Here is a 24,650-nt window from a genome sequence, read left to right on the forward strand (position 1 = left end):
AATACTATTTTTACTCCCGAACAGACTGATCCGACCACGGGACGAGTCAGCGACAGCAAAGGAATAAAAACCCAAACTGTGAGCTCGGAGTCTCAGGGTGATCTGGACATCCATGTGGACTCAGAGCTCGACGACCAGGACTTTTCTGGAAGGCAAGACATTGGGTGGTGATGGATGGGGTGTGGGTGTGTGTGTGTGTGGCGCGGGTGGGGAGGGTTTACCTTAACACAGCGACATATTAGTGTTAGACTTACTTGAACGAGAACGAGAAGCTGTTACGTAGATTCTACTGTAAAGCAGATAGAGCTCTCTCCTCCTGACCTCTACTTCCTGTATTTCTGTGTTTTAATGCTTCGTCTCTATGCCGGTGGACTCACTCATCTCACTATGGCTGTACATGTGCCTTTTATTAAAGATCATGGAACCTGCACTGCTGCTGCTCAAGTCTGTGTGTGCAAAGGACAGAAATAGAGCTGGCTTTGTGAAACCGTCGCTCGGATATTAATTATGCATTCAATACGGCAGTCATGAAGCCCAAATTTAATTTGGAAGCCGCGTGTGGATGATGGAAATGTTTTATTGAATTTGATGGGGAGAGAATATGAATCAGGTGCAGGACAAAGTGAATTACGCAGCATCTGAACAATAACACGTCGGCCCATCAGTTAATGTTCACATGGAAGTGAAAGTTTTATCGCAGTGATTTAACACATCGGTTGAGGAGGACTTGAAAGAGGAGCCATTTAAATGATGCAGTGATTCTGTACATTTGTAAAGACTCATTTAGTTTTGAGCTTTTTTAGTTGGATGCTGATCCGTGTCTTTGACTTAACATTTATATTTGTGACAATAGAAAAGGCACAACAAATAAATAATGAATAATATCATATACAAGTCAAATTGTCTGTGTTGAAAAGCAATAATGACTTTTCAGATTGAATCAGAGCTGAAATTATTTGTTGAATAGTATCAACACAAATCTTGCTGATCGGTTAATCAATTGTTTGCAAATATTTTAATGAAAACTGCCCTAATTTGACTTTACTCCAGTTTCACAATTTGTCAAAAATTTACATACAAATTTACAAATTAAGAAACGTTTCATTTCTTTTAGGACAAAGCTAATAATTAGAGCAACTTTGCACTATTTTCTGTACTAAAGAGTTGATTAATTGGTTGATGGTGAAGCTAATTAGCAGATTAAATAACAATAGAAACTAATTTTAGCTGCATTCCTTTATATAAATAAACACTAGTGCTCTAGTTATTCAGTAAGGAGTAAATTATCTGGTTACATCACATTACTTGTTTTCCTTTACGTAAATGTTAGGATGGTGCACAGAGAGTGTTAGAGCAGGAGGGGGCGCTCAAGTCTCAAAATAGAAATTCTCCTGCAGCTTAATCTGGGGTGGTAACTGGAAATGTTCTTTGCTATTTTTATAAAATGTAACACATGTCATGTTGACTTGAGCCTGAACGTCATCACAATCTCTTTGGGTGAACGTCTTGTGCTTCGTAAAGAAAACCAAACGTCCCCAATGATCAACATGTTTCGTGTGCTCGTTAGTTATTCACATCTTAATGCAGTGACATTCATCTCCCATTAGTGATCTCAGTGGTAGGCCTTATCTGTGCTCCCCCACTGTGCACACACCACCACCACCATGTTTCTATTTGATGCTCTGAGTGTATGAAGCACTTTCTGTCCTGATGTATGTCTCATCACGGCTGTATCCTCCCCCGTTAACATCATCGCCAACATGAACATGAAGAGCCAGGACGACAAAGAAAGGCGACCGTGTCACTCCAGCAATAACACTTTATTCTCTTCACACAGTGCATTAAAACACAGTATATAATTTATAATATATTTATAAAACTCCATTTGTGTATATAAATAATGCATTCAATACAGCAGCTCTGATATATATACTATTAAGCTTTGGTACAGTGGTACATTTATGTGTGTGTGTGTGTGTGTGAACAGTGAGCCCTGTGGGCATCGTCAGGAAGAAGGGGGTGTAGGTGAGAAGGGAGGGAGGGGAGAAGGGAGGGAGGGATGGAGGGGAGAGTGGAAAATAAAAAGGCGTTTGCGTTAAGTGTGTGCGTTGAGGTCACGCAGGAACCACAATTATCATCGCTCCATCCGCTGCTGCCGCATCAGTACTGTGCGCTCCAGGCCGGAGCGCCGAGGCTGGTGCAGCTGGGAGGATGGCAGCCGCCGTGGTGGGAGGACGGGGGGGCCACCATGCAGTAGCCCACCTCCCCGCCCACCCCAGTCACAACTTTACTCTGGGGGTAGGACACCGGAACGGCCCCCTGCAGGACGGAATTTAAAGTTGGAGCGAAGAATTTGCTTGCACACGCACTTTGTGAACTTCAACACTGACGCGGAGTGGCACCCGTGGTTGATCTGTGTTTACCTGAACCATGCTACACTGATGAGAGGCCATTGGTGGGTAGGTCCCCAGCACAGCCTGGGCCTGAGTGTGGGAGGATTGCTGCACCCCCACAGTGGGAGGGTAACCTGCTGCAAACACATGTAAATAAGAAAACTATTAATATATATATTTGATCCCTGCCTTTCGTTTGAATTGAAGAGAAAAGTCATGAAAGAGCTCACGAGTTAAATAAGCACATATGAGAAAGAGCTGTGGAGAACAACATGAAGCTTGTTAACATATAACGTTAGTACAAACATTCTGAAATAAATAAGCGCTTAGCAATTTATCCACAAATTCTTTATTTGTTAATAAGAAAATATATACAGCAAAAAACATTTGCACATGTACATAACCTGTATTTAAAATGAAGTGAGTTTATTAATCGTGTTAATATAGGATGCATGTTATAAGCTTCAGCTTCAGCCAACACCTTTACGGCCATCGCTATAATCGGTTTGTCCTTTATTCATTATTTAATGGCTGCGGGTACTCTGTTTTATAATCATTTACTTAAATTCAATGATGAAATTAAAGAATATTACATAATTTATATAGCAGCAGTGGATTTGGTTCGATATACATCTTTATTGTCGACATTGATCATAACAGCAACAACAACAAAACTCGAGACATTAGTTTGAGCTGTTTTCACAGATACTGGAGCCTAAGAAGGTGTTGACTGAGAAGTGAGGACGCAGCAGTTTGTGATTAACTGTAAAATCTAACACAGTGTTGAGGTGTGATCGTCTTTTTGGTCTTTATCCCTGCGCAGAAAAGAAGCAGCAGGAAAAGAGACCGGTTCACTGTGAGACCCTCAGACTACATCTCTGACAGTGTAACGGCCCCCTCCTCTACTGCCACAGTCTGTGCTTTTTTCACACATACTCGAGTGCGCACACACACACACACACACACACGCACACACACACACACACACAGATGGTGGAAAGTACCTGTTGGTTGTGCTACTTGGCTGTGGATGTGCTGGCTGGGTGAGACTGGCCGGCATCCTTGCTGAGCTGAGGTAGGGTACTGGCCGTAGTAAAACACAGGCACCTACAGGATAATATATTATAATCAAAAATATGACTTTTCCCCTGTGTAGCATTAAATTCTTCCTTTGAACAGCAGGATTTCTGTGTCGGAGTGAATGCTCGATCAATGCAGCCTTCATTAAACAGCATCACTTCAGTCACAAGACGAGCGTTTTTATGTGAGGTGTCAGCAAAGAAGTGGAAAAAAAAGATATGGATCGCGTTGGTTGCTGGTCTCCCTACCTGAGGTGAGGGCTGGCAGTAGCTGGGGGGGAGGGGGAGGGCAGGTGGGAGAGGAGCTGCATAGATGTAACCCTGACTGGGAGGGTAGAGAGGCGGGGCTTCAGCAGGTGACTGACAGCTCCCTGGCATGCGAGCGAACTGCGAGGAGAAGTCCTCCATCTGTCCGTCAAAAGAAAGAAGGTCAAAACCCCCCCACTCACACACACGCATTCTGCATAAACACACATGTGTGAAGCAGCTGTCGGCCTGTGCAGTGATACTTACTGTGGAGTACGGCTGTGAGGGAGTGACAGGCAACATCTGAGGAGCGGCGTAGGACAGAGACGAGTACTGAAGCACCTGAGGGAGACACACACACACGTGGAGACACACATAAAGGCACAATCACTGACATTTGTGTGTACGTTCATGCGTGAACATATCCGGCATTGTGAAACACTTCCTGCTGAGCGCTGGCTACCTGCTGCTGTGGCTGCTGCTGAGGCAGAGAGCCCTGCAGCTGAGGCTGGCTCCTGATTGGCTGCTGAGCGTCCGGTGGGTTGTACACAGCGGGGGATCCGTCAGGGTTCAGGAATGGCTGCCCTGGGGGGTGGGGGGGGGGTTGAGTGTGATCATTTAGTTCAAGTGTGGTGTGTGCAAAAACCTCACTGGTGTATACGTGTATATGTGTGTGTGTGTGTGTGTGTTAGCGTGTGTGTGTGTGTTATCTACCAGTTTGTGGGTTCACTAATATGCTGCCAGGTGGGATCCCGTTCTCGATGATGTAGGCAGAGTTGTGAGCCGGCTCTTCTGCGATGGGCGGAGAGGGGGGGTGGGGGTGGGGGCCGGCAGGTGGCAGTCTGAACAGAGCGACGGAGCCTGAGAGTCACAGCAGAGGAAGAACGAGAGGAGAGAGGAGAGAGGAGAGAGGAGAGAGGAGAGAGGAGAGAGGGAAGCTTTAATATCACAACACATGACAAATCCCCCTTAACCCCTTGTTGACGAATGTCGCTAATTTGCCTCAAACTCCATTCCGGTGTTTCTATCCCACTAATGCCTGATGGTATGAATACTACACATACCATGACGGTATTGGAAGTACTCTGCAGCCATCTAGTGGTCAGAGTGGAAAATACATACTAGCCCCTTGGTACTGTGCAGCAAAGTTATTTTGAGATATTAAGCTGTATTTAAATACTGTGTTGATGGAACAGCAATTATTGCACAGAAATATATGTTGTTATTCAATTTCAAGCAAAAGCAGCATCAATATAATAATTTACATACAAGAGACTGGAAAATTTGTTAAATTACGATTATGCCCTATTATGCCTAATGTCGCTAATTTGCCTCATACCTAAATTTTATATCGATGGTATATGCTATATTGAAATAAACAATCTCCACTTAATTTAGCATCTGTATGACAGCCAAAAACACATATTTTTTTTATATAATTTGAAATTAATTCAGGCAATAAGGGGTTAAAACATCTCAGTCTGATGAACCTCACACTCCACCCCCCCCCCAGCCTCGGCGATGATGTACGTCTCCTCCTGAATATGCGATGAAGTCTGGAGGTGTCGTGTGAAAATTTACAGCCTCGGTGTGAACATTCGTGGATTGGGCTCAATTTTTCGCACCAGAAGAACTTCCACGGGGTTTTTTGTTAATTAGGTGCTGCTGATTTAAAAAAAAAAGATAAAAAACCTGCTAATTTATAAGCAGCGATTTTCCCCGAGTGCGGCGCGGTGATGAAGTCTGGGCGATAAGTTCTCTGGCTCGCAGGAGAAGAGGAGCAAAGTGTCTCACCCTCTGAGTTTACACATCCAAGGTGTGACATGAGAGGCGATGAAAAAGTCACTACATTTTAATTCCGAGGACGCACCTGAACCGCGTCCCTCCCAGCTGTGGTTGGCAGGTTGACGGGGTTTGGGGGCGGGGCCTGTCCACTGGTAGGAGGAATCAGAGTCTGTGCTGCTCCAGGGTTGGGGTTCGTTGCCATAGCGACAGTCGGTGTCGGTGCTGCTCTGCCTGCTGCTGCCGGTCAAACTGGAGCCCGAGCTGCCGCGGCTCCTCCTGTGGGGCACATCCAGAATTATCCCACAACCTCATTCAAAAGTGGTTCGATTCCGGCACAGTGATGCACCGAGGGTTTAACATGACATTCATCGACGTAAATTATCTGAAAAGACTTTGCTTCAGTTAATGACACACGGACAAACACACACAAATAAAGGTCCTCTTTGTGTTCCTGCTGCAGACTCTGACAGTCTGGGGCAGCCAGGCTGATCAGATTAAGATGATGAATGACCACACTTTGCCGACAGAGCTTTACCTGAAGAGCTGTCTTCTCCTCTGGGTTTCAGCATATGGGTTGTACTCCTCCACAGCCCTGTACACAGAAACACACACACACACACATATATCAATGTTCTCAGCTAAATATAAGAATTGAAAATGCACGTGGAGAAAATGCACCACAGGCAAGGTTACCTGGTTTCTACATGGGCGCTCTCCTGGGTGTAAAGAGGCTGTAACACAAGAGCAGAGAAATTAGCAGGTCTCCCCTCTGTCTCCGTCTTGTTTCTCCTCATCTCCCTCTGTGTCCTTGTCTCACCTCTTGGTTAAAGATTCGATCTCGTGTTCTTTGGTACTCCTCCTCCCTCTCCTCCACTGACTTGTGCTTCTCTCGAAAGGGTTGGTTTCGGGTCTGCAAAGCGAGTAATGAGAACGAGTCAATTTGCTGACGCGAAGCAATAAATGTCAAGCGCGGGAGTAGAGTCCGTAGAGACGGGCGACTATAGATATAGGAGCAGAGACAAACCTGATCATCTGAGCTGTTGTCTCTCTTCAAGATCATTTTCCAGCAGTGGATTTCATCGGTCCTGTCCTGCACCTCGTCCAAAAAGCGCCGCTCCGGTCTTTAAAGACAAAGTAACAACGATTGTAAGTCCACACGAACAGGCAAGGATTCACATGCGTACACTCACAGAAACATAATAGATGCTTACATGCGTGTGCTGCTGGTCCTGTTGATGATGACAGACTTGCCTGTCTGGTCTACATTGTGCTCCATGCCAAAGTAGGCCGCCACCCGATGGACCAGCATACGGTGGTAGGACGACATTTGATGGAACTTCTTAAAGGGGCTGAGGGTGATAGAAATGGGCCGGAAAGAGAGAGGCGGGATGAAAAGGGAGGAGGGATTGAGAGTGGAAAGGAGGAGGGAGGCAGAGAGGAAGATAGAAGGAGGCAGAGATGAAAGTGGGAGGGAGGGAGAGGGAGAGAGAAGGAGGTAAAGTGAGACTCGTAGTATTTTTTTGTGTGTGGCTTTAATCCAGTTTCATCCCCTGTGGTGCAAACACGCCCACACTAACCTAACCAGATCAATACATTGATCAATACGCTAAATGAGCTGTTTGGACTGAATTGTAGTAAGTCAGCTAAACAAAAACATATTTTCAATTAACACAATTTAAGCAGCATTTCAGCACATTAAAAAGGTAGATAGCACAATGAGGTTATGAAATCTGCTCCACCCACACACACACAGACACACACCTATCGCTGCCGATGAAGTCAGTCACGTCCTGCTCCAGTTTAAGCAGCATCATCCGGTCTCTGGGGTTGCTGTTGAGGGTGTCGACGATAAACTGGTGCAGGTCTATGCCGGTGGAGTCGGTGTATTCCGCGCTGGACTCTGAGAGATCGGTGACACAGGCGGGCGGGATGAGTTACGAGACAATAAATGTAATAACGCAAAAAAAGCGCACTGCAATATCAAAACACCCCGAGAGAACTGCATCTGAATAGTGGCACAGAATTCCACTTTATTACATTTTATTTGTTTTCTCCTGTTTCTCTTTTATGAGACATCAATCACAACACACACACAGACACGCACACAGGCGGTTACACAGACACACACACACACACACACACACCTTTGGACAGTGAATGTTTCTTTGGATCTGCGCTCTTCTCCTGCTCTTCCTCCTTACAGGATGTTCTCTCATTGTCATGGCAGCTAGATGAGATGATCGTGTCTGGAGATTCCTGAGAGGAGAATAAAGAATAATTTTAGTGTGTGGATGAACATTAGGAGGAGGAGGAGGAGGAGGAGGAGGAGGAGGAGGAGGAGGAGGAGGAGGAGGAGGAGGAGGAGGAGGAGGAGGAGGAGGAGGAGGAGGAGGAGGAGGAGGAGGAGGAGGAGGAGGAGGAGCAGGAGGAAGATGATGATGATGTGGATGTTACCTGGATCTCTTCGAATGGCGAGGACTCTTCGCAGACGGCCATACTGCGCATTAACTTTCCTTTTGCCTAAAATACACAAACACACACACGCATTATAACATATTCATAGAGTGTAATGCAATCGATATTTCAGTGAGGATGAATAATGAGCGGCGCAATTATTTTAGCTTACCTTCACTTTTTTCTTTGGCTGCACCTGGTTACAGTGTTTCTGCGAGTAAGGACACAATTTGTCATGGAGTGAGCATGTGAGGGGGGGTGGTGTGGAGGGCTGCATAAATTGGTGGTATATTATTAATGTGGTACTTAGCGCCAGGCATGGTTGTGTCACTTACTTGCTGCTCCGGCTTCTTGCTGTCATGGCGGCACTCCTCTTCCTCCCTCTGGTTGCAGAGCGGCAGGCATGGCGGCGGGGGGGAACAGCCGATGACATCACATGGTGTCACATCGCAGGTTTTCAGGAGGACATCTGCACTTTGGACAGCGGCCTCAGTCATCTTTCTGAAAAAAAAAAAAAAAAATGCTGACCGGGTCTGCTGTGGGCCTTTTGCCTTTTTCACTGTGTAGAAATATCTTTGCCTGCATGTGTGTATGTGTCTATGTGTGTATGTGTGTATGTGTCTATGTGTGTATGTGTGTATGTGTGTTTGCTGTTCCGAACCTAGTTGTTTACTGGAGAGCCTCACAGGTGAATGATGAGGTCATATATCCCATGTTCCCACAGGGCAGCCAGAAACGCAATTATCCTCTCTCTCTCTCTCCGCCCGTGCTCGCCTTCTATACCGCTTGTCTCTCTGCTGGCTCTTTACTGGTCAATGGAAAACAGCCTGAAGAGATTGAAAAACACAGGAGAAAAAAAACGTGTTGAGTGGTCATTGTAGAACAGAAACACCACTACACTCACACACACACTCATACGGAACAGTTGCTCGAGCATAAAAGAATAGCTGCTGGGAAAGATGTCAAGTAGCTCAGCCGATGCCTGTGTGTATTAACCTCGGTCCCAGACACTCCCCAGGCTGGACAGTTAATTGCTACCGTAAATGAACTATAACTGGGCCTGTGCGTCTGTGACCGTAACATACAGGCCTGTGCCTTGGACGCGGTATTTGCCTGTGTATTTACATGTGTGTGGCTCATCTGAACGCATGTCTGGAGTGTGTGCGTGTTTAGAGTTTGCCCTCGGGCTTTTCTTAGAAGCAGCAGCTGTGGAGGGTATCATCTGATCCGCCCCCGCTGATATTCCCAGAATGCTGGGCTGAATTTGTAATCCCGCCGGTGAGAATACTGCTAAGACCAAAGGGACAGACAAAACTTTGGAAGTGGCATTCCACCATCTTTGTTCAAAGGGCCAACTGCGTTCAGCGGGGACGCATTCCGCTGTAACATAGAGCTCATGGGGACTCTTATTGCTGTAACACCTGGGACAGGATAATGAGCTCGGGGGATGCCGAGTCCCACAGCATGGTTATTTAACACCCGAATGGAGATAAGAGCAGTTTTTTTAAAAGGCCCCTCTAAGCGCATGTACCAAGTGGTGTTTACTTCTAAAGTCAAGCAAAGCAACACCGCCTCAATGAAACACAATACGCCACAGCAGCGATTCCAACAAGAACAAAATATTCTTAGTAGGGAGGGGCGGCGTCTGAGATCCCTGCACGTGCTGCTTCCAGCAACTTTACGATGTGTTAGGTATCATCATAAAAATGCACAATTTGTCCTAATATATTTGCAAAGGCAGTAAACAATACTGACGTTTGGTTGGTTTGTTTGATAAAAAAAATCTGTTTGTGGTGTGATGCATATTCATGTTTGTTATTGATATATAGGTAAATATATTGATTAATGTCCCTGAAATATTGAAAAAAACATTACGCATGAAGGTTTCTCAGAAAGATTTATCTTGAAAGTGAAATTTTCTCAATAAGTATTGATGTATTGATGGACGGACATTTTTTGCGAAAATTATTTTCATAGGAAGAAAATTACTTAAACTTTCCTGGTTCCAATTTCTCAAATGTGAAGGGTTACTAATTTTCTCCGTCACATATGATCAGGATTTTATTTGCTCATCGCTGACATTTTATAGACAAGGCAACTAATCAGGGAATAATCAGCCGTCTCATCGTTAATGAATCTACTGGTGAGTCGTGGCTTGGTTGTTTATCGGAGCTGGATGCTGCAGGGATGTGTCTGCTGCAGTCCAGGGAAGAGAACACGATCTGGAGTCATATAAACACTCTAAAGGACACAATAACTCTCCTCACGTGCTGTTGACAGGCTCCTGTTGAGCTGTCCTTTGACCAAGCAGAGCAGCTCCACATGTGCTGCACTGTGGCCGACCTCAGGCATAGAAGAGGGATAGAAGTGATAAATGTCTCTTAATCGTTATAATTAAAGAAAAAGTGAATAAAATATAAGAGGAGGAATGGAGGTATCGAACTGCATGAGAGCTGTGACTGTACAGCAATCAGAGAGGAATGGGAACACTGTGTAAGAAGACAGAGGAGAAAGAACGACATACACTACACAGAAAACAAGATTAATGGGAGGCGAGGGAGGCGAGGGATGGGGAGAGATGAGGGAACAGTCTGCGGGGACTTTAAAGGTGAAGAGGGGTGAAGGCAGGCGATGGAGAGAAGCGAGGAATTGGTGACGGAGAGGCTTGCGGCACAGTCTGTCTCCGGGCTTTTCAGCCAACGTCCGTGAAGACGGGATTTGAGTGGAGCGACCAGATTTTTGAGCTGAGCGCTGCAGAAGCAGCCCGGCCGCCCGGGGAGAAGGTGTGACACGATCATTAGCGCGTGACGGATGGCGGCGGGAGGCAGGGAGCGCCAGTACCCGCTACATCATCATCCATCTGCTGCTCTCCCCAAAGCCTCCAGCCTCGGAGCCACTTACTCACCAGGACACCTTTCTTCTCCAGCCAAAAGCTGCCTGGCTCATCCACACTGACACACAGGCGGGCCAGTGGGACAACATCCAAAAGCTACTTTAGATGGTCATTGTCAGCTCAAGCAAGTGATACTAAGTCCTTAAGTCCAGTGCCATCCAATGTATATTTAAGACCGCAGAGAATGTATCTGTGAACAGCAGGATTACAGTGGTTGTTGCATTGTTTAACAAAGACGTCTCTCATTGCACACTGTATATCCTTCTGTTCATCCTCTAGTAGACATTTATCTACATATCTTGCAATTCCTAAGGACGGTCTGCCAGTCTGCTTTCCTTCTTTTAGTATTTCATTTGCAGTTTTCCATCGTGAGAAAAACCTATAAAAACCAGGCTTCATCATCATCGCCTGTGGCCACAGAAGCTGCTGTTTGTGTTTTGTCTCTGAGGCGGCAGCTGCATTTAAAAGGCGGACTGGAAGCTCATTAGGAAACGATTTGGCGAGAGACTAAAAACTGAAAAGAGCAGGTCTCTCTGGTTTGAAATAATAATTGAGAAGTTTGAGGCAAACTCGGAGCCTGTGGCGCTTTGTTTATCAATAACGCGCACAGGGCTTTTCCCCCCTGAGCCTCTAATAGGGCTACAATTGTTTTCTCATAAACAGGATTTATGGCTTTGTGTTTGAAATATTGCTGCATACTCTGTGCTGTTCACCTTTCTTATTTTTTTTTTTTTTTTTTTAACATCTGCAGCTGTAGGAGACATCTTATTTCTGGGCAGGTTCTACTTCACCTCCTCGCCGCAGCATATTCGAGTCAAATAAAACAGGTCATGAATTATTTCGCCCTCCACTTTAAGACGAAGAACAGAAAGTAGGCTGCTGGAGGAATTTAGGTTATTTTGTCCTTTGAGTTCCAAGCACCTGGGCAGCCACAGCAGTCTTATCACCGCAGCGCCTTGTGGGTGCGACAGCTGCAAACTCAAACCTGAGCTGAGGGGGGGGGGGGGAATACCAGCACATACACACAACCATATGCACACAACACGCAGTAGTACGCAGGGATGCTTTTAAAGGGCGACTTCACACAAAATTAAGCACCGTTTGTCGATTACAATAATTTTTTTTTAAAAACCGGATGCCATCTTAACTGCGTGACTGTGCTCACACACACGTTTAAATGGAGGATGTGTTGAGTATGACAAAAAGAAACAGGTGTCATCTTCATGCACAACTCTGAGGCATCCTGTTAACACACATAACGGGGCCAAGCAGTGACAAGGCTGGATGGAGCAAGTGTGATCTACTTTGGGGGTAGTGGGACCCGTGTGTAGGCATGTGTGTACTTGTTTTTGTTGTATCTTCAGGACCCTCTCCAGCATATCAGGACTCAAATCAGGACCAGTGTACCTCATGGGGACCGGGGTAAAGCCAGGTCCTAATTAGGCGAGAATATAATTTCTGAGGTCCTGGTTGAGGCTGGTGGTAAAATGCGATCTGTTTTGGGGGTAACGGTTATGATTCGGTACGAAGTGGTCATAATTAAGGTTCAGGATCAGGTTTTAATTAGACTGTCCACAATGAATGAAAGTCAAGGCAGGGTCCTAACAAGGATCGCTGCGCAAACTTGAGTGTGTGCACGTAGTTGTGAGGACTAATTCGGACTCAAATTGTTTATGCGGACATTCTTAGTCTCCACAGCTTCAAAGTTATTTAGTATTGATTAAACTTATAATGACAATACGGTTTACGTCGTGGTTAGTCAGCTGCGATCGTTTCGGTTAGGTGCATTGTGTCAATACGTGTCCTCACACGGAGAGGAAGACGGACATGTGTCTGTGTGTCTGTGTGTCTGTGTCGCATTACACGGACCCGGGCCGAGCTGGAGCTCCGGGCTATTTTTACTCCCGGGCCGGCGGGGAGAGGACCTCCTGCTCCGGGGCTTCACCGGGCTGTCAGCTGCGGGTGGGCTGCGGAGGAGGAGACCCGGGGGGCGAGGGGGTAATTCATGTAACAGCTCATATCAAGACACGCTAACCTGCCGTTGAAAAAGCGAGGGAAACCGTGACTGGAACCGGCTTTTAAACTCAAATTTTCACACCCGAGCTACGGGAAACACAGAGAGACCGAGCTGATGGAACGGTTCCTCCCGGTGAATAAACACAGTTCGAGCTCCAGCGGGTCAACGTCACACAAGTCGGGTTAAAGATTATACACAATAACACACATTTACCGGCCCGGAAGCGTCAGTTATCTTTCATTCATCGGTGTCGCGGCCGGTAGAGATCCGGGGGCAACTGCGACTGATCACTGGAGTTAGACCCTCATGTAGCCGCGTTCACTCCGGACTTCCTGCCTCGTTATTTACCCGTCATCGTAATATTTGTTTCTGTTTTGGTTTGTCTGATTTTTGTAATAATAATCAGATCGGGAAAGTGCGGTCAAGAGGGCACCAGGCGACAAGAAGCGTCGGCGGAGTGACACGCCAAAGGCAGGAGGCGTCATCCGCCGCGGTGAGTGTCAGTGCTCTTACCGTGGAGCTGCGAGGAGTCTCCCTCCCTCCGCTGGGGCTTGTGCTGCCGTGTGCTTCCGACCACCGACCGACCGACTGCCACCGACACCGGGCGTCTGTGGACTGTGGAGGTCCGATGCTCCTCCTCCGCCTTTTGCCTGTCTGCGTCGGAGCGAGCGGGAGGGGTGAGGAGGAGAGGAGGGGTGAGGAGAGACTAGAGGAGGGGAGGGGAGAGGAGAGGAGAGGAGGGGTGAGGAGAGAGGAGGGTTGAGGAGAGAGGAGAGGAGAGGAGAGGAGTGGAGGGGTGAGGAGAGGAGAGAGGAGAGGAGACGAGGGGTGAGGACAGAGGACAGGAAAAGAGGACAGGTGAGAGGAGGGGTGAGGAGAGAGGAGACGAGACGAGAGGAGAGGAGAGAGAAGAGGAGAGGAGGGGTGAGGAGAGAGGACAGAGGAAAGAGAACAGGAGAAGAGGACAGGTGAGAGGAGGTGTGAGGAGAGAGGACAGAGGAAAGAGTACAGGTGAGAGGAGGGGTGAGGAGAGAGGACAGAGGACAGAGGACAGGAGAAGAGGACAGGTGAGAGGAGGAGTGAGGGGAGGAGAGGAGAGGAGGACAGGTGAGAGGAGAGGAGAGGAGGACAGAGGACAGAAGAAGAGGAGGAGAGAGGAAAGAGGAAAGGAGAAGAGGACAGGTGAGAGGAGGGGTGAGGAGAGAGGACAGAGGAAAGAGGACAGGAGAAGAGGACAGGTGAGAGGAGGGGTGAGGAGAGAGGACAGAGGACAGGAGAAGAGGACAGGTGAGAGTAGGGGTGAGGAGAGGAGAGGAGAGGTGGACAGGTGAGAGGAGAGGAGAGGAGGACAGAGGACAGAGGACAGAAGAAGAGGAGGAGAGAGGAAAGAGGACAGGAGAAGAGGACAGGTGAGAGGAGGGGTGAGGAGCGCTGACAGCTCTGAACCTTAAGCCACACGCCCACACACTCGAGAGGAATGTACGAGAGCTGGTGCTACAACAGCTCCCACTCATCTCTCTCTCTCTGTCCCCGACTATTCTCTCCATCTCCATCCCTCCATCCCTTCATTTTTCATCGCTCATCCCTTCATCTCGCCATCTCCATCTCCATATCCCTCTATCTCCATCCCTTCATCTTTCATCTCTATCTCACCATCGCTCATCTCATCCCTCCATCTCCATCCCTTCCTTCATCTCTCCATCTCAATCCCTCCCTCTATCCCTCCCTTCATCTCCATCCCTCCCTCCCTCTATCCCTCCATCTCTTCATCTCTATCTCACCATCGCGCATCTCATCCCTCCATCTCCTTCTCTGCCTTCATCTCTACATCTCAATCCCTCCCACCATCCCTCCCTTCATCTCCATCCCTCCATCTCCAGGCTCCCTCAGCCCTGAAACATATCCTGAACTGACGTAAGGAGGGAGACTCAAAAATAAATCCTCCATTATGTATTTATAAAAGATAACCAAAACTCATCTTTGCAGTGTAAGCTGCAGTAATTATATAAGACAACAGGAACATGCACAAGAAAAGAGGCCCCCCTAAGGAGCAAGACACCCCCCCCCCTTCTCCCGCCCACAGACACCAAATCACAACATGTATTATCACACTCGCTTTACAAAGTGAGACCTCAGTGTGTTGTGTAGAGAAACCAAAAGTCTCAACAATAAGTAAACACCTTAACAGGAAGAAACAGAACCACACTCATCTGCCTCCACTCGGGGAGAGGAGAACGATGTGAGAGTGGGGGGAGGGGGAAGAAGAACGAGAGACAGCTGTTATTAATGATAGCAGCACCAGTCTTTCATAATAATAATAACAGCAACAACAACAACAACAACAACAACAACAACAGCTGAGAAGAGAGTTCTCAGTTCTCGTAAGGACACGGTTTAAACACTCTGCACATAAAGTAAACAGAACAGATTGTACAGTTAATTGGCTGCACTGCAACAGATCGTTCTAAACTGGATTAAAATACAAAAGGTCAGAGAGGAGTTGTGTTGAAAAGTTTTATGTGTAACCAACATTATATTTGCTGTAGAGAGAGTGCGATGAAGTTGGTTTATTTGCACGATGAGTTGTGATTAAATTCCATAATGTCACCTCAAATGTCTTAAGAGCCACTGCTGGTATGACATGTATTTAATAGATGTAGAAGATTATTTAAAGTTCTCTTATTGTGGAAAAATGAATACACTTTTATTTGTCTGGCAAATGCATGGTACAGATACAAATAAATCCACCCATGCATATTTTTTTACAGTTGAGTCCAAACAGGTGGGTCCCTTTTTTCTGCCTTTCTATCCTGTCGACTTCAGGTGAGGTTTTTTTAATTGATAGTGGTGGTGAGTCGATTTGGAAAAAATACTGTCAAACTTCACAATATGAAGTCTAAAAATATCCGTGTTCGCTTTAAGGAAATCCACAAACATGCGTGATGAGTCTGTATTCGCAGGACAAGTCCACAGTGTTCTCAGCAGGAGACAGTGTTTACACCCACCTGCAGCACCGAGTCCCTCTGCATCTGAATCATCCGCCTGTTGCTTTCTACGGTTACAACACAGGCCCGAGTAATAAGGTATCTTGTTACGTGGATGACATCTTGATGAGCGCTACCAAGCTTCATACGAGTATTGCAGCCAGGTCCTATTTGGAATTTCTGATGTCATATGTCCAAGTTCGGTGAGGTCTGCAACCCTGATAATGAAATGGAACGTGGCCGAGTTAAACCTGCTGAGGTTCCGGGGGAAGGAATGAGCTGTCCGGCCCCCGCTAATCCTCCCATTCCTTCCCATGCAATGTATATTTAATTATCATTCTAATGTCGTAACAATACCTAGTGCCAGATTTTCTATGTGATCTTTAGATTTAACCTATTCATTTAGAAATATGGAACTTAAAGTGATAAAGGATTTAGATTTTGACAAAGGGGCGAAAAACTGGGCAAAACTGGACCTCCCTTGATTCTAACCTATGATAATTAAGCTATAATAGCTCTTATTATATCAGTGTATACTTTTTTTCCTTTGCACAAAACAGTTAATAGACAGTAATACTGGATTTTAAGGGTCACAGCACTAGTTGGCCATTTTGCACAGTTAATCAAATCTTCATTTTAGTTCCTTCCTGGTATGATGAAATAATGATTATTAATTTGATTTTCATAGTTTATTTTCTTGGTGTTCATTCTTAAATTGAAAAACCAGGGTCAGTGTGACCATACACAGCTCGATTGGAATCTCAGAGCAAATTAAGGTTGGGCTCTGGCGACAGCAGCTATTGTAATTCTTCCTCCAATATATGGAATTTCAGCATTTGCATAACCTTGACTTGTTAATAGTCCCTCGCAGTTGAAGGACATGGGCATAACTGCATGTACAATAAGTCACCTTCATCTGCATGTAACTGCAGGCTGCTCCTCGCTGAGTTGTAAGAGAAATGGGGAAACCATGTGCACGCCTGCAAGGTTACTGTGTAACGGGTTTTATCTCGTCTTACTTGTACACAACTCCTACTAGACACTGCAGTATTTCTACGAAGTTTAACGATCTGTTTTATGAAAGCAATCAAGAGCAAATAGGGAAGTGAAGTGGAAACACAGATCCGTGAGGAGATAAGAGCATCGAGTCCTTAAGAGATTCATTCTAGTTCCATTAAATCCAGTCTCATTCAGTTCAAATCCATTCACTGGCTTCATTATTCAAAGACAAAATTACACACGGAGCTATAACCCGAGAACTGTGATAAATGTGGGCTGGAGGAGGCAAATCCTACTCCACAGCTTCACCCTTTGCACTCTGAAGTAACTAATTATTATCTGTAATGAACCAAACGCAGTTTTCTTTGGAATCTCAGGGCTGTTTTCAACAATGTAAATGACAAAGTTCTCTGATCGCTTCATTATTACTGTGAGTATTCTCATGCACTGCACGGAGAGAGGTCTGATTATGTCTCAATGAATGAATCAACAGAGCACCCCCCTGAAAGCAGAAGGCTCTTGTACATGACAGACTCTGGGTTTGATAAGATGTGGCAGCCTCTCATCTGTTACCTCCAGGCATTAAACATTAATCCAGGGGGTCGAGATCTGTATTCAGATTTGAATTTTAAGTTATTTGTTGTTCTTTATTCAACAACACTGATTGTCACTTTCAATTCAGCCACTGCACTTGTACTGCATCTTAATAAATCTTACAATAAGTGAGAATAAATCAGTTGTGGTCACTCCAGGGAGTTTTGGCAGTTTAAAGAAACTTGTGACAGCAAAACTTTGGTTTCTGTGACAATGCTCTGTGGAGGTATAACACTGTTAACATACACACACTGCATGGGGAAAATGTCACAGACCCGCTGTCCCGACCACAAGCTACAGAGATGACTGAGCACAAGCTTCAGGATGTGCGTCATCCAGGACCTAGCAGACATCATTTTGACGGTTAAAGTGAAATTTGTGTTGTTTTTTTGTCCATAGGTGTGAAAATAATATAAAGTTTGCACTGACAGACACAGACATACACAGAGATATGCAGATAACCACAGACAGACACACACACGCACGCATGCACGCACGCGCGCACACACACACACACACATACACACACACACACACACACACACACACACACACACATACACATACACACACACACACACTGGCAGAATGGTTGGCATGCTGGACGCAGAACACAGAGACTCAGTGGCGCTCGTTTCCCGTTACACACGCACAGAAATACCTCCACTGTTGTGGCACGTTACATGAACACGCCTCATTAGAAAGTGCACAGCTGACCGTCTGTGTGTATTTGTGTGTCATAGTGTTACATCAGTTCCAGGGCCTGGCTGTGGCGCAGGGACGTCTGTTTAAAGATCTTACTGGAAGTGGCATTAGAGCGGCCCTGGTCTCGGGGAGGCAGTGGAGGGTAAACTCACTCTCTCTTCTGTGACAGAGACATATAAAGTCAAGGATCCATCTACAACCTTACCCTTGGAAACGAGTGTCACGTTGCTCCACCATGCACCGTGCTACTCAGAGGTCGGCCCATTCACCTAAACAACACTTTTTATTATCATGCTGTACAACACACACCAGCAAAATAATAATTATATAGCATAATGATAAGCTTAGTGTTGCTATCATGTGTCTATGATGAATATGAAGCTGCATTAGCTGCATTTCTCTCCTCTCGACACCATCTTGCACATTTGGAGTCAGAGGCTGTGTCCAATATTCAATTAACGCTAAAAAGTGAGTTCGCCGTTTTGTACTGTTTGTCCGGATGCTTAGCAAAGTTTTTTAAGACCCTACATAGTGCACTCTTTATTTCCCACAATGCATCTTGAAAGGTAGTGTACGACCAATGGACTATATAGCAAGTGAATGAACATGAGAGTGGCATCATTGTTCTCGTCCAACAGAGATGGGTTAAAGTTAAATTCCCCAAATGTGTCTCAATATTCTTTTTACTACCTAACCCTAGTTTTATATGTTTGATGAACACAAATAGGAGGCCATCTTTTTTATTTACAGCTGCACCACAGCTCCACAGTAACTTACACCGTCACTTATGAATCAGTAGACATGGCTTCCTCCTCTGATCCTCAGTGTGTGTAAATGTCTTTGTGTGCATGTGTGTACAAGAGATCGAGTGACACCTCAACAAGTGAAGCTCATACATATTAATGTTGGCTTCATGAATATTCAGCGGGCGGACTATGAATATTTAAACTATGATGGAGCATGCGGCTGGGTGACTAGACAGCCACAGACAAGATACAGACAAATAGACCTCCTCCTTTGCTTCTTAACCTCGGTGAGATGCTGCGGCACCGTCTCTCTTTCATGCCACATTAATCCTAATTAAGAATACATAATTTGTATGATTCTGTTTTCTCATGAAGTCTGGCTCGGTGTAAGAATAATGGTCCAAATGATGTTTGGAAACAAACTACCAGCGTCTCTGAACATGGCTTCCTAAACCAAACCCTGCAAACTGTCCTCCTACAGCGTATAACGTCTCCTTATACCGTTGATTAGGAGGCAGAAACACTTGATGACGTCAATGTGCACAACTGCTGTTATATCTCCAACATCTGCTGGTGGCCGCTAACACCTGCTTACATCTGCTGGTAGTTGGTAAATTAAATTGTGCAGAAAACCTTGAAAAGTACAAGGGATATTCAAAAGCTAGTCCTATATTCTGAAAAAAACCCTAATAAGGAGATTGTGTTTTCATCTGCATTTGTTTGTTATCAGGATTCAATCAATGCGGAAGCAGCTCTATGGACAGAATTCCCTAGAGTCTAATCTACAGCTAATGGTTGCTGCTAAAAGAGGTTTTACCAAGGGTCACTAGGTTCACTTAGTTCGTACAACCGAGGTTATGCTTTTGTCAGCATTTGTTTGTTTGTAAGTAGGATTACACAAAAACTGCTGCTACTAGGAAGAACCCATTCAATTGTATATATAGGAATCACTTTCTTTAAGAAGGTGAGATAGGGCAGTAGCTTTGTAGGTATGCACTCTCTGATGCACCCTTTACATTAATGGATGCCTTCAAGTCAAACAAGATTATAATGCTTTGTGAGTTTTTAACTTGTGACTGATGAAGATCTGATCTACATTTTATGAACAATTAATGCAGAAAAACATGAAATTCCAAAGGGTTTCACGTAAATTTCCTTGCCACTGTACGTGTGCGGGTACTTGAGGTATGTAAAAAAAAATGCTGAAAAACAAAAAGTGCATGAATCCCTGATGTAACTCCCCAGGGAAAGTGGATGATGAATTCAGATGCAGTGCGTCAGCAGTCAGGATTACAAAACTATGAGCACAGAGAGGAGTAATATGGGTGCAAACGTGGGTTAGGCTGAGCTCACACACTCAGATTGTGCCAGCGCCGAGCTAAAACAGTGAGTGACTCGGGAGTAGGGGTGAAGGAAGCCTCAGTTAAGAGGAATCTGCTTTTATTTTCTGATCAATGACAGTGACTCCAGTGGATCACCTTCTGCCGCACGGGGACCAAGGATCCCAGTTGGGCTTGTGCTCTGCGGACAGGGCTCACACTGGATGTGCGTAACCGTGGCCACCTACACACGTCTATAGAGTGTAAGAATCGTGTGTGAAGGTGAAGAAAGTGCACCTGTCAAGTGAGAGACCTCAGCAGTGCAATGGCTGTGTGGGTTTGTGGTCTATAACGGATGCTTGACAGGCTGACGAGCTCTGGCACCAACTCCCTGCTTCCTCCACACGTTCTCCCCTCCTCTGCCTGTCTTCTCATCTCTTCACTCGGTGGGCGTAAACTCCCTCCTTTTCTTCCTAAATGCCGTCTTTCCATCTTCACTCTCTCCCCCCCAGCTCCTCCTCAAACCCATCCATGCACGTTGTTTTCGCTGATTGTGGAGTTTGACAGGTCTTCAGAGGGAGAGAAACACAGTGGGAGAGGAATCAAACAATCTCCTCAATTAGGCAGCCTACACAAATGTGCGTCTGAACTCCATACCATCTTCATCAGTTGTCGCAGTTTTCATCTCGCCGCCGCAGACACCTTTGTTCCAGGGTTGAAAACACACTGTTCATAACAAAGGCAGAGAAAAGCCATTTAGCTTTGAAGAACAGAACGCCGCAACAAGCTTTTAAGGTTTATTTGCATCGAGAGGAGGGAGCCTGCTTTTTCCTGCCTTAATTGACCCATCAGTTTGCCCGAAAATCTACAAAGGCTACGCAGCAGCCACTAATGTCGGGGCATCCACGATGCAAATGGATGATTGCCTGACTTTCCCTATGAGATTCAATATAGTCTCACATGTAAGAGGCCGCATTTCAATGCAGCTAAGTAGGAAAGAGGAGACGAGGAAGAGGCTTTCATAATGCAATAAGTACTGATGTTCTGATACTACCAGCAGCATCAGAAATGCCTCTGATGAAGCTGGAAATGCCCGGTCTGGCATCGGCGAGTAAGGGAATCAATGTACCAATACGAAACCACGTCTTTCAATTTGTTTCACCGATGCCTCAGGAAAATAAGCCACATCCTCGCCTCAAAACAGATCTCAAATGAAGATCTGTACAGGAAGACGAAGAGCCAGAGTGTGGAGCTAGAGATCAGAAGTTGGCAGAAACAATTGCTCAGGGATGTTCTCAGAATGGAACCAGAACCGCAAACCAACGAATTGGGACATCACCAGGATCGGTCCCAAAAAGAAACCAACGCCGAAATGCAACGGCTGAGCTGCCATGAAAGGGTCAGAGACTGGAAGAGGTCTGACACGTAACCAAGGACAGGCTCAGATGGAGGCAGATTGTTGATGCCTTGCAATCCTCAAGGGACGAAGAGGACCAGGTGAAAGTAAGTATGTTCCATTCAGGGAAAATGGTCTTTTCCCAGAAATCCCTTCTTCGCCAGCAAGGAAGAAGTGATTTTTGGAAGTGTAGCATTAGCAAGAGTGAGCTAAAGTGTCAGCAATTTAGTATTATTTCATGCTGGACAGTAAAACACTGCAGAACCATTGAGGTCAAATATTCACATTTAAGTTATTTCTAGTTCACTGTCCTCGCTACAGCTTTAAGCTAAGCCACATATCATTGAAAATTGTTAGAATATTGTTCTTTGTTCACCCTTTGTAACATCAAATTTAAAAAATTTTTTTATTGTTAATATTGTTAGTATGTGACTTTTTAAAAGACTGCTGGCAGCACAGGAGCACTTCAGTCAGATTTCAGCTGGGGCCAGTTCCCCCCTGGCTCCACCCCTGGATTTGCCCCTGAGTCCAAGTATCTGATACAGTGTCAGGGAAAAGGAGCCAAAATAAAAGAAAGAGGTATAAAAAAGGTCTCCAAGTTTAAAACAAGACACAATGTACAGTACAGTGCAGTGCACACAGCCTCTTTGGTCTTATGTCACTGAGAAATGATGACTAAACACACCCACACACACACACGCACACACACTGATTAGAGACAAAGAGGAAGTGAGAGGATAAGAGTCCATGCAGGACCTTCGGATGGTCAACAATGGGATGAGTCAATAGTGTAGTAATACTGTGGTGCACTGCAGCATACCTGGAGGGGCTCAGACCTGTTGATGCAATCACTGGTGGATGTCTCCACTTTTCTCTTTTCCTCCCATCCGTCTCTTCTCCACCAGGTTGTCAACCTCTCTCTCTCTTTCTTTCTCTGTCTCTCTCAGCAGCCCTCACCTCCCTCCATCTTTCCTCCCACAACTCCTCATTTCCTCCCCTCTCCTCTCCTCTTGTCACGTACATCACTAGGAAAATGCCGGCGCTGCAAAAAGTCAGTTCTTGGAGATGATGATGAAAAAAAAAAAATTATTATCACAACTGGTTCTTACCGTCTCATTATTGCTATTTTAGTCAAGCTTTCTCTCTCACTTGTTTTTGGGGATTGTGTCTCTGCTCATGTGACGCTGCCGCACTGTGAATCCCACTGCACACACACAGAGATCCAGCTTCACTCCCTCAAATTCAACGTTTATAGCAAGAAAATCGATTTTCACACTATGAGGTCTCCATGTACACTTTCAGTTCAGAGTATTAAAAGCAAACCAGTTGACACTTGAGAAACTTTCTTTCTTGCTCCATTTTTCCCTTCACCCGTCCTCTATCTGTCCCCACACATACATCCTCCTACTCTTCCTCCTCCTCCTCCTCCTCCTTCCCTCTTTCTCCCATCCTCGATCTTCTCCCTCCCTCCATCCGAAGCGTATTTTTTTCCCCTCCTTCCTTCCTTCTAATTGCTTTAATCATTTTATTCACTTATCACTCCCTCTTTCTCCACATCCCGGCTCTCATCCTGTGTGACTGACCTGGAAGCCCCTGAGGCTGCTCGTCAGCCATGGGCATCATGACCATAAGCTGAGTCGCAGGGCTATTTATATTTGTTCCTAATGAGGTGAGATTTCTCTCCGCCATAGCAACGGTCTCTATGGATACCCTGCACTTGGATACCAGATCCCATCCTGTTTTATATGTGTTATTATGGGCTGTGCCTTTCCCCCCTCGCGCATTGTAGCCTAATTAATTCTGAATTATCACCCTTTGCTGTGTGAACGACGCTGAAATACCAGGCTGAAGTGATCAGAACAAGTTAACATCAGAAGCACAGATCAGAGTTCCACTCGTCAATGAGCAGCATCACAAAGATCAATATTAAAGCACTCATACATGCAACTTGATGCACAGCTCAGTGTTTTTTAAATTGTGAACTTCTGCAACAAGAAGACGGCAGTGAAGATCACTACAGGTGCTCTCGTTATTTGATATGTGACACACACACACACATACACACACACACACACACACACACACACACACACACACACACACACACACACACACACACACACACACACACACACACACACACACACACACACACACACACACACACACACACACACACACACACACACACACACACACACACACACACCTACACACAGGGGGATAGGAGTACCTGTCTTCTGAAAGGCTGATGGGTGCGCTATTGATCAGGTCGGAGACGAGTGAGGAACCCGGAGGAACCGGATGCAGCACGAGACCCAGGCAGCCGAGTTCAGATCATTAGAGGATCCCTGTGGCTGGGGTCACACAGGTGGCGAGACCCACCATCTCATTTCCTGCCACAAAGCGAGACAAGCAATCAATAAAGCGGCAGAAGAACTTCTAGAGAAAGCAACACACACGCACACACACACACACACACGGTCTGTGTGCCTTTTACTGTAAGACTTGAATATGTTCCCTGCATTCGTCTGATGACAAGACACCAAGACAGCTGCATGCACATGTACACACACACACACACACGCACACACATACACACACACACACACACACTGACAGGTGCTGCATTGTTATGTTATGTCCAACTCTGGCAGCTTGTTTTCCTGAGACCTCTCACCCTGTGTGATGACTCACAGACGGAGAGATGAAACGAGAGGCAGGGACAGAGGGGGGAGGAGAGGGAGAGGGTTGGGGGGGCACTGACAGGAGGAAGTGGAGGGTCCAGGATGGCTTCAGTGTAAGGAGGTTAAGTAAATCATATCATTAATGCTATGTTAAGAGATTGCTTTGACCTCCGCTTGGCTGTCTGCATATGCAAGTGTGTGTGTGCATTTGGCCTTTGTCCTACTGTAGCAGGTGGCAGCAATGACGTCCGTCTTCTTCCCAGCAGTGTACACACACACACACACACACACACACACACACACACACACACACACACACAACAGACATACACACACACAAACACTCTCGCTCT

General features: G+C 45.8%; 1 protein-coding gene across 1 annotated transcript; it reads right to left on the minus strand.

Moving 5' to 3' along the window:
- Positions 1-1,812: 1,812 nt before the first annotated feature.
- arpp21 (cAMP-regulated phosphoprotein, 21) lies at positions 1,813-24,549 on the minus strand. The gene is made up of 21 exons (XM_061092817.1): positions 23,844-24,549; positions 13,381-13,573; positions 8,619-8,784; positions 8,293-8,458; positions 8,130-8,168; positions 7,958-8,023; positions 7,648-7,759; positions 7,265-7,403; positions 6,715-6,852; positions 6,528-6,624; positions 6,321-6,413; positions 6,197-6,234; positions 6,039-6,095; positions 5,589-5,779; positions 4,433-4,579; positions 4,182-4,303; positions 3,986-4,060; positions 3,722-3,880; positions 3,398-3,500; positions 2,424-2,530; positions 1,813-2,319 (listed from the first exon to the last, which is right to left on the minus strand). Exons 4-21 carry the CDS (start codon positions 8,452-8,454, stop codon positions 2,161-2,163), a joined length of 2,004 nt encoding a protein of 667 aa, XP_060948800.1. The 5' UTR covers positions 8,455-8,458; positions 8,619-8,784; positions 13,381-13,573; positions 23,844-24,549; the 3' UTR covers positions 1,813-2,160.
- Positions 24,550-24,650: the final 101 nt, after the last annotated feature.

Source organism: Limanda limanda, chromosome 19 (genome assembly GCF_963576545.1).
Source record: "Limanda limanda chromosome 19, fLimLim1.1, whole genome shotgun sequence".
In the NCBI taxonomy this organism is placed as follows: Eukaryota; Metazoa; Chordata; class Actinopteri; order Pleuronectiformes; family Pleuronectidae; genus Limanda; species Limanda limanda.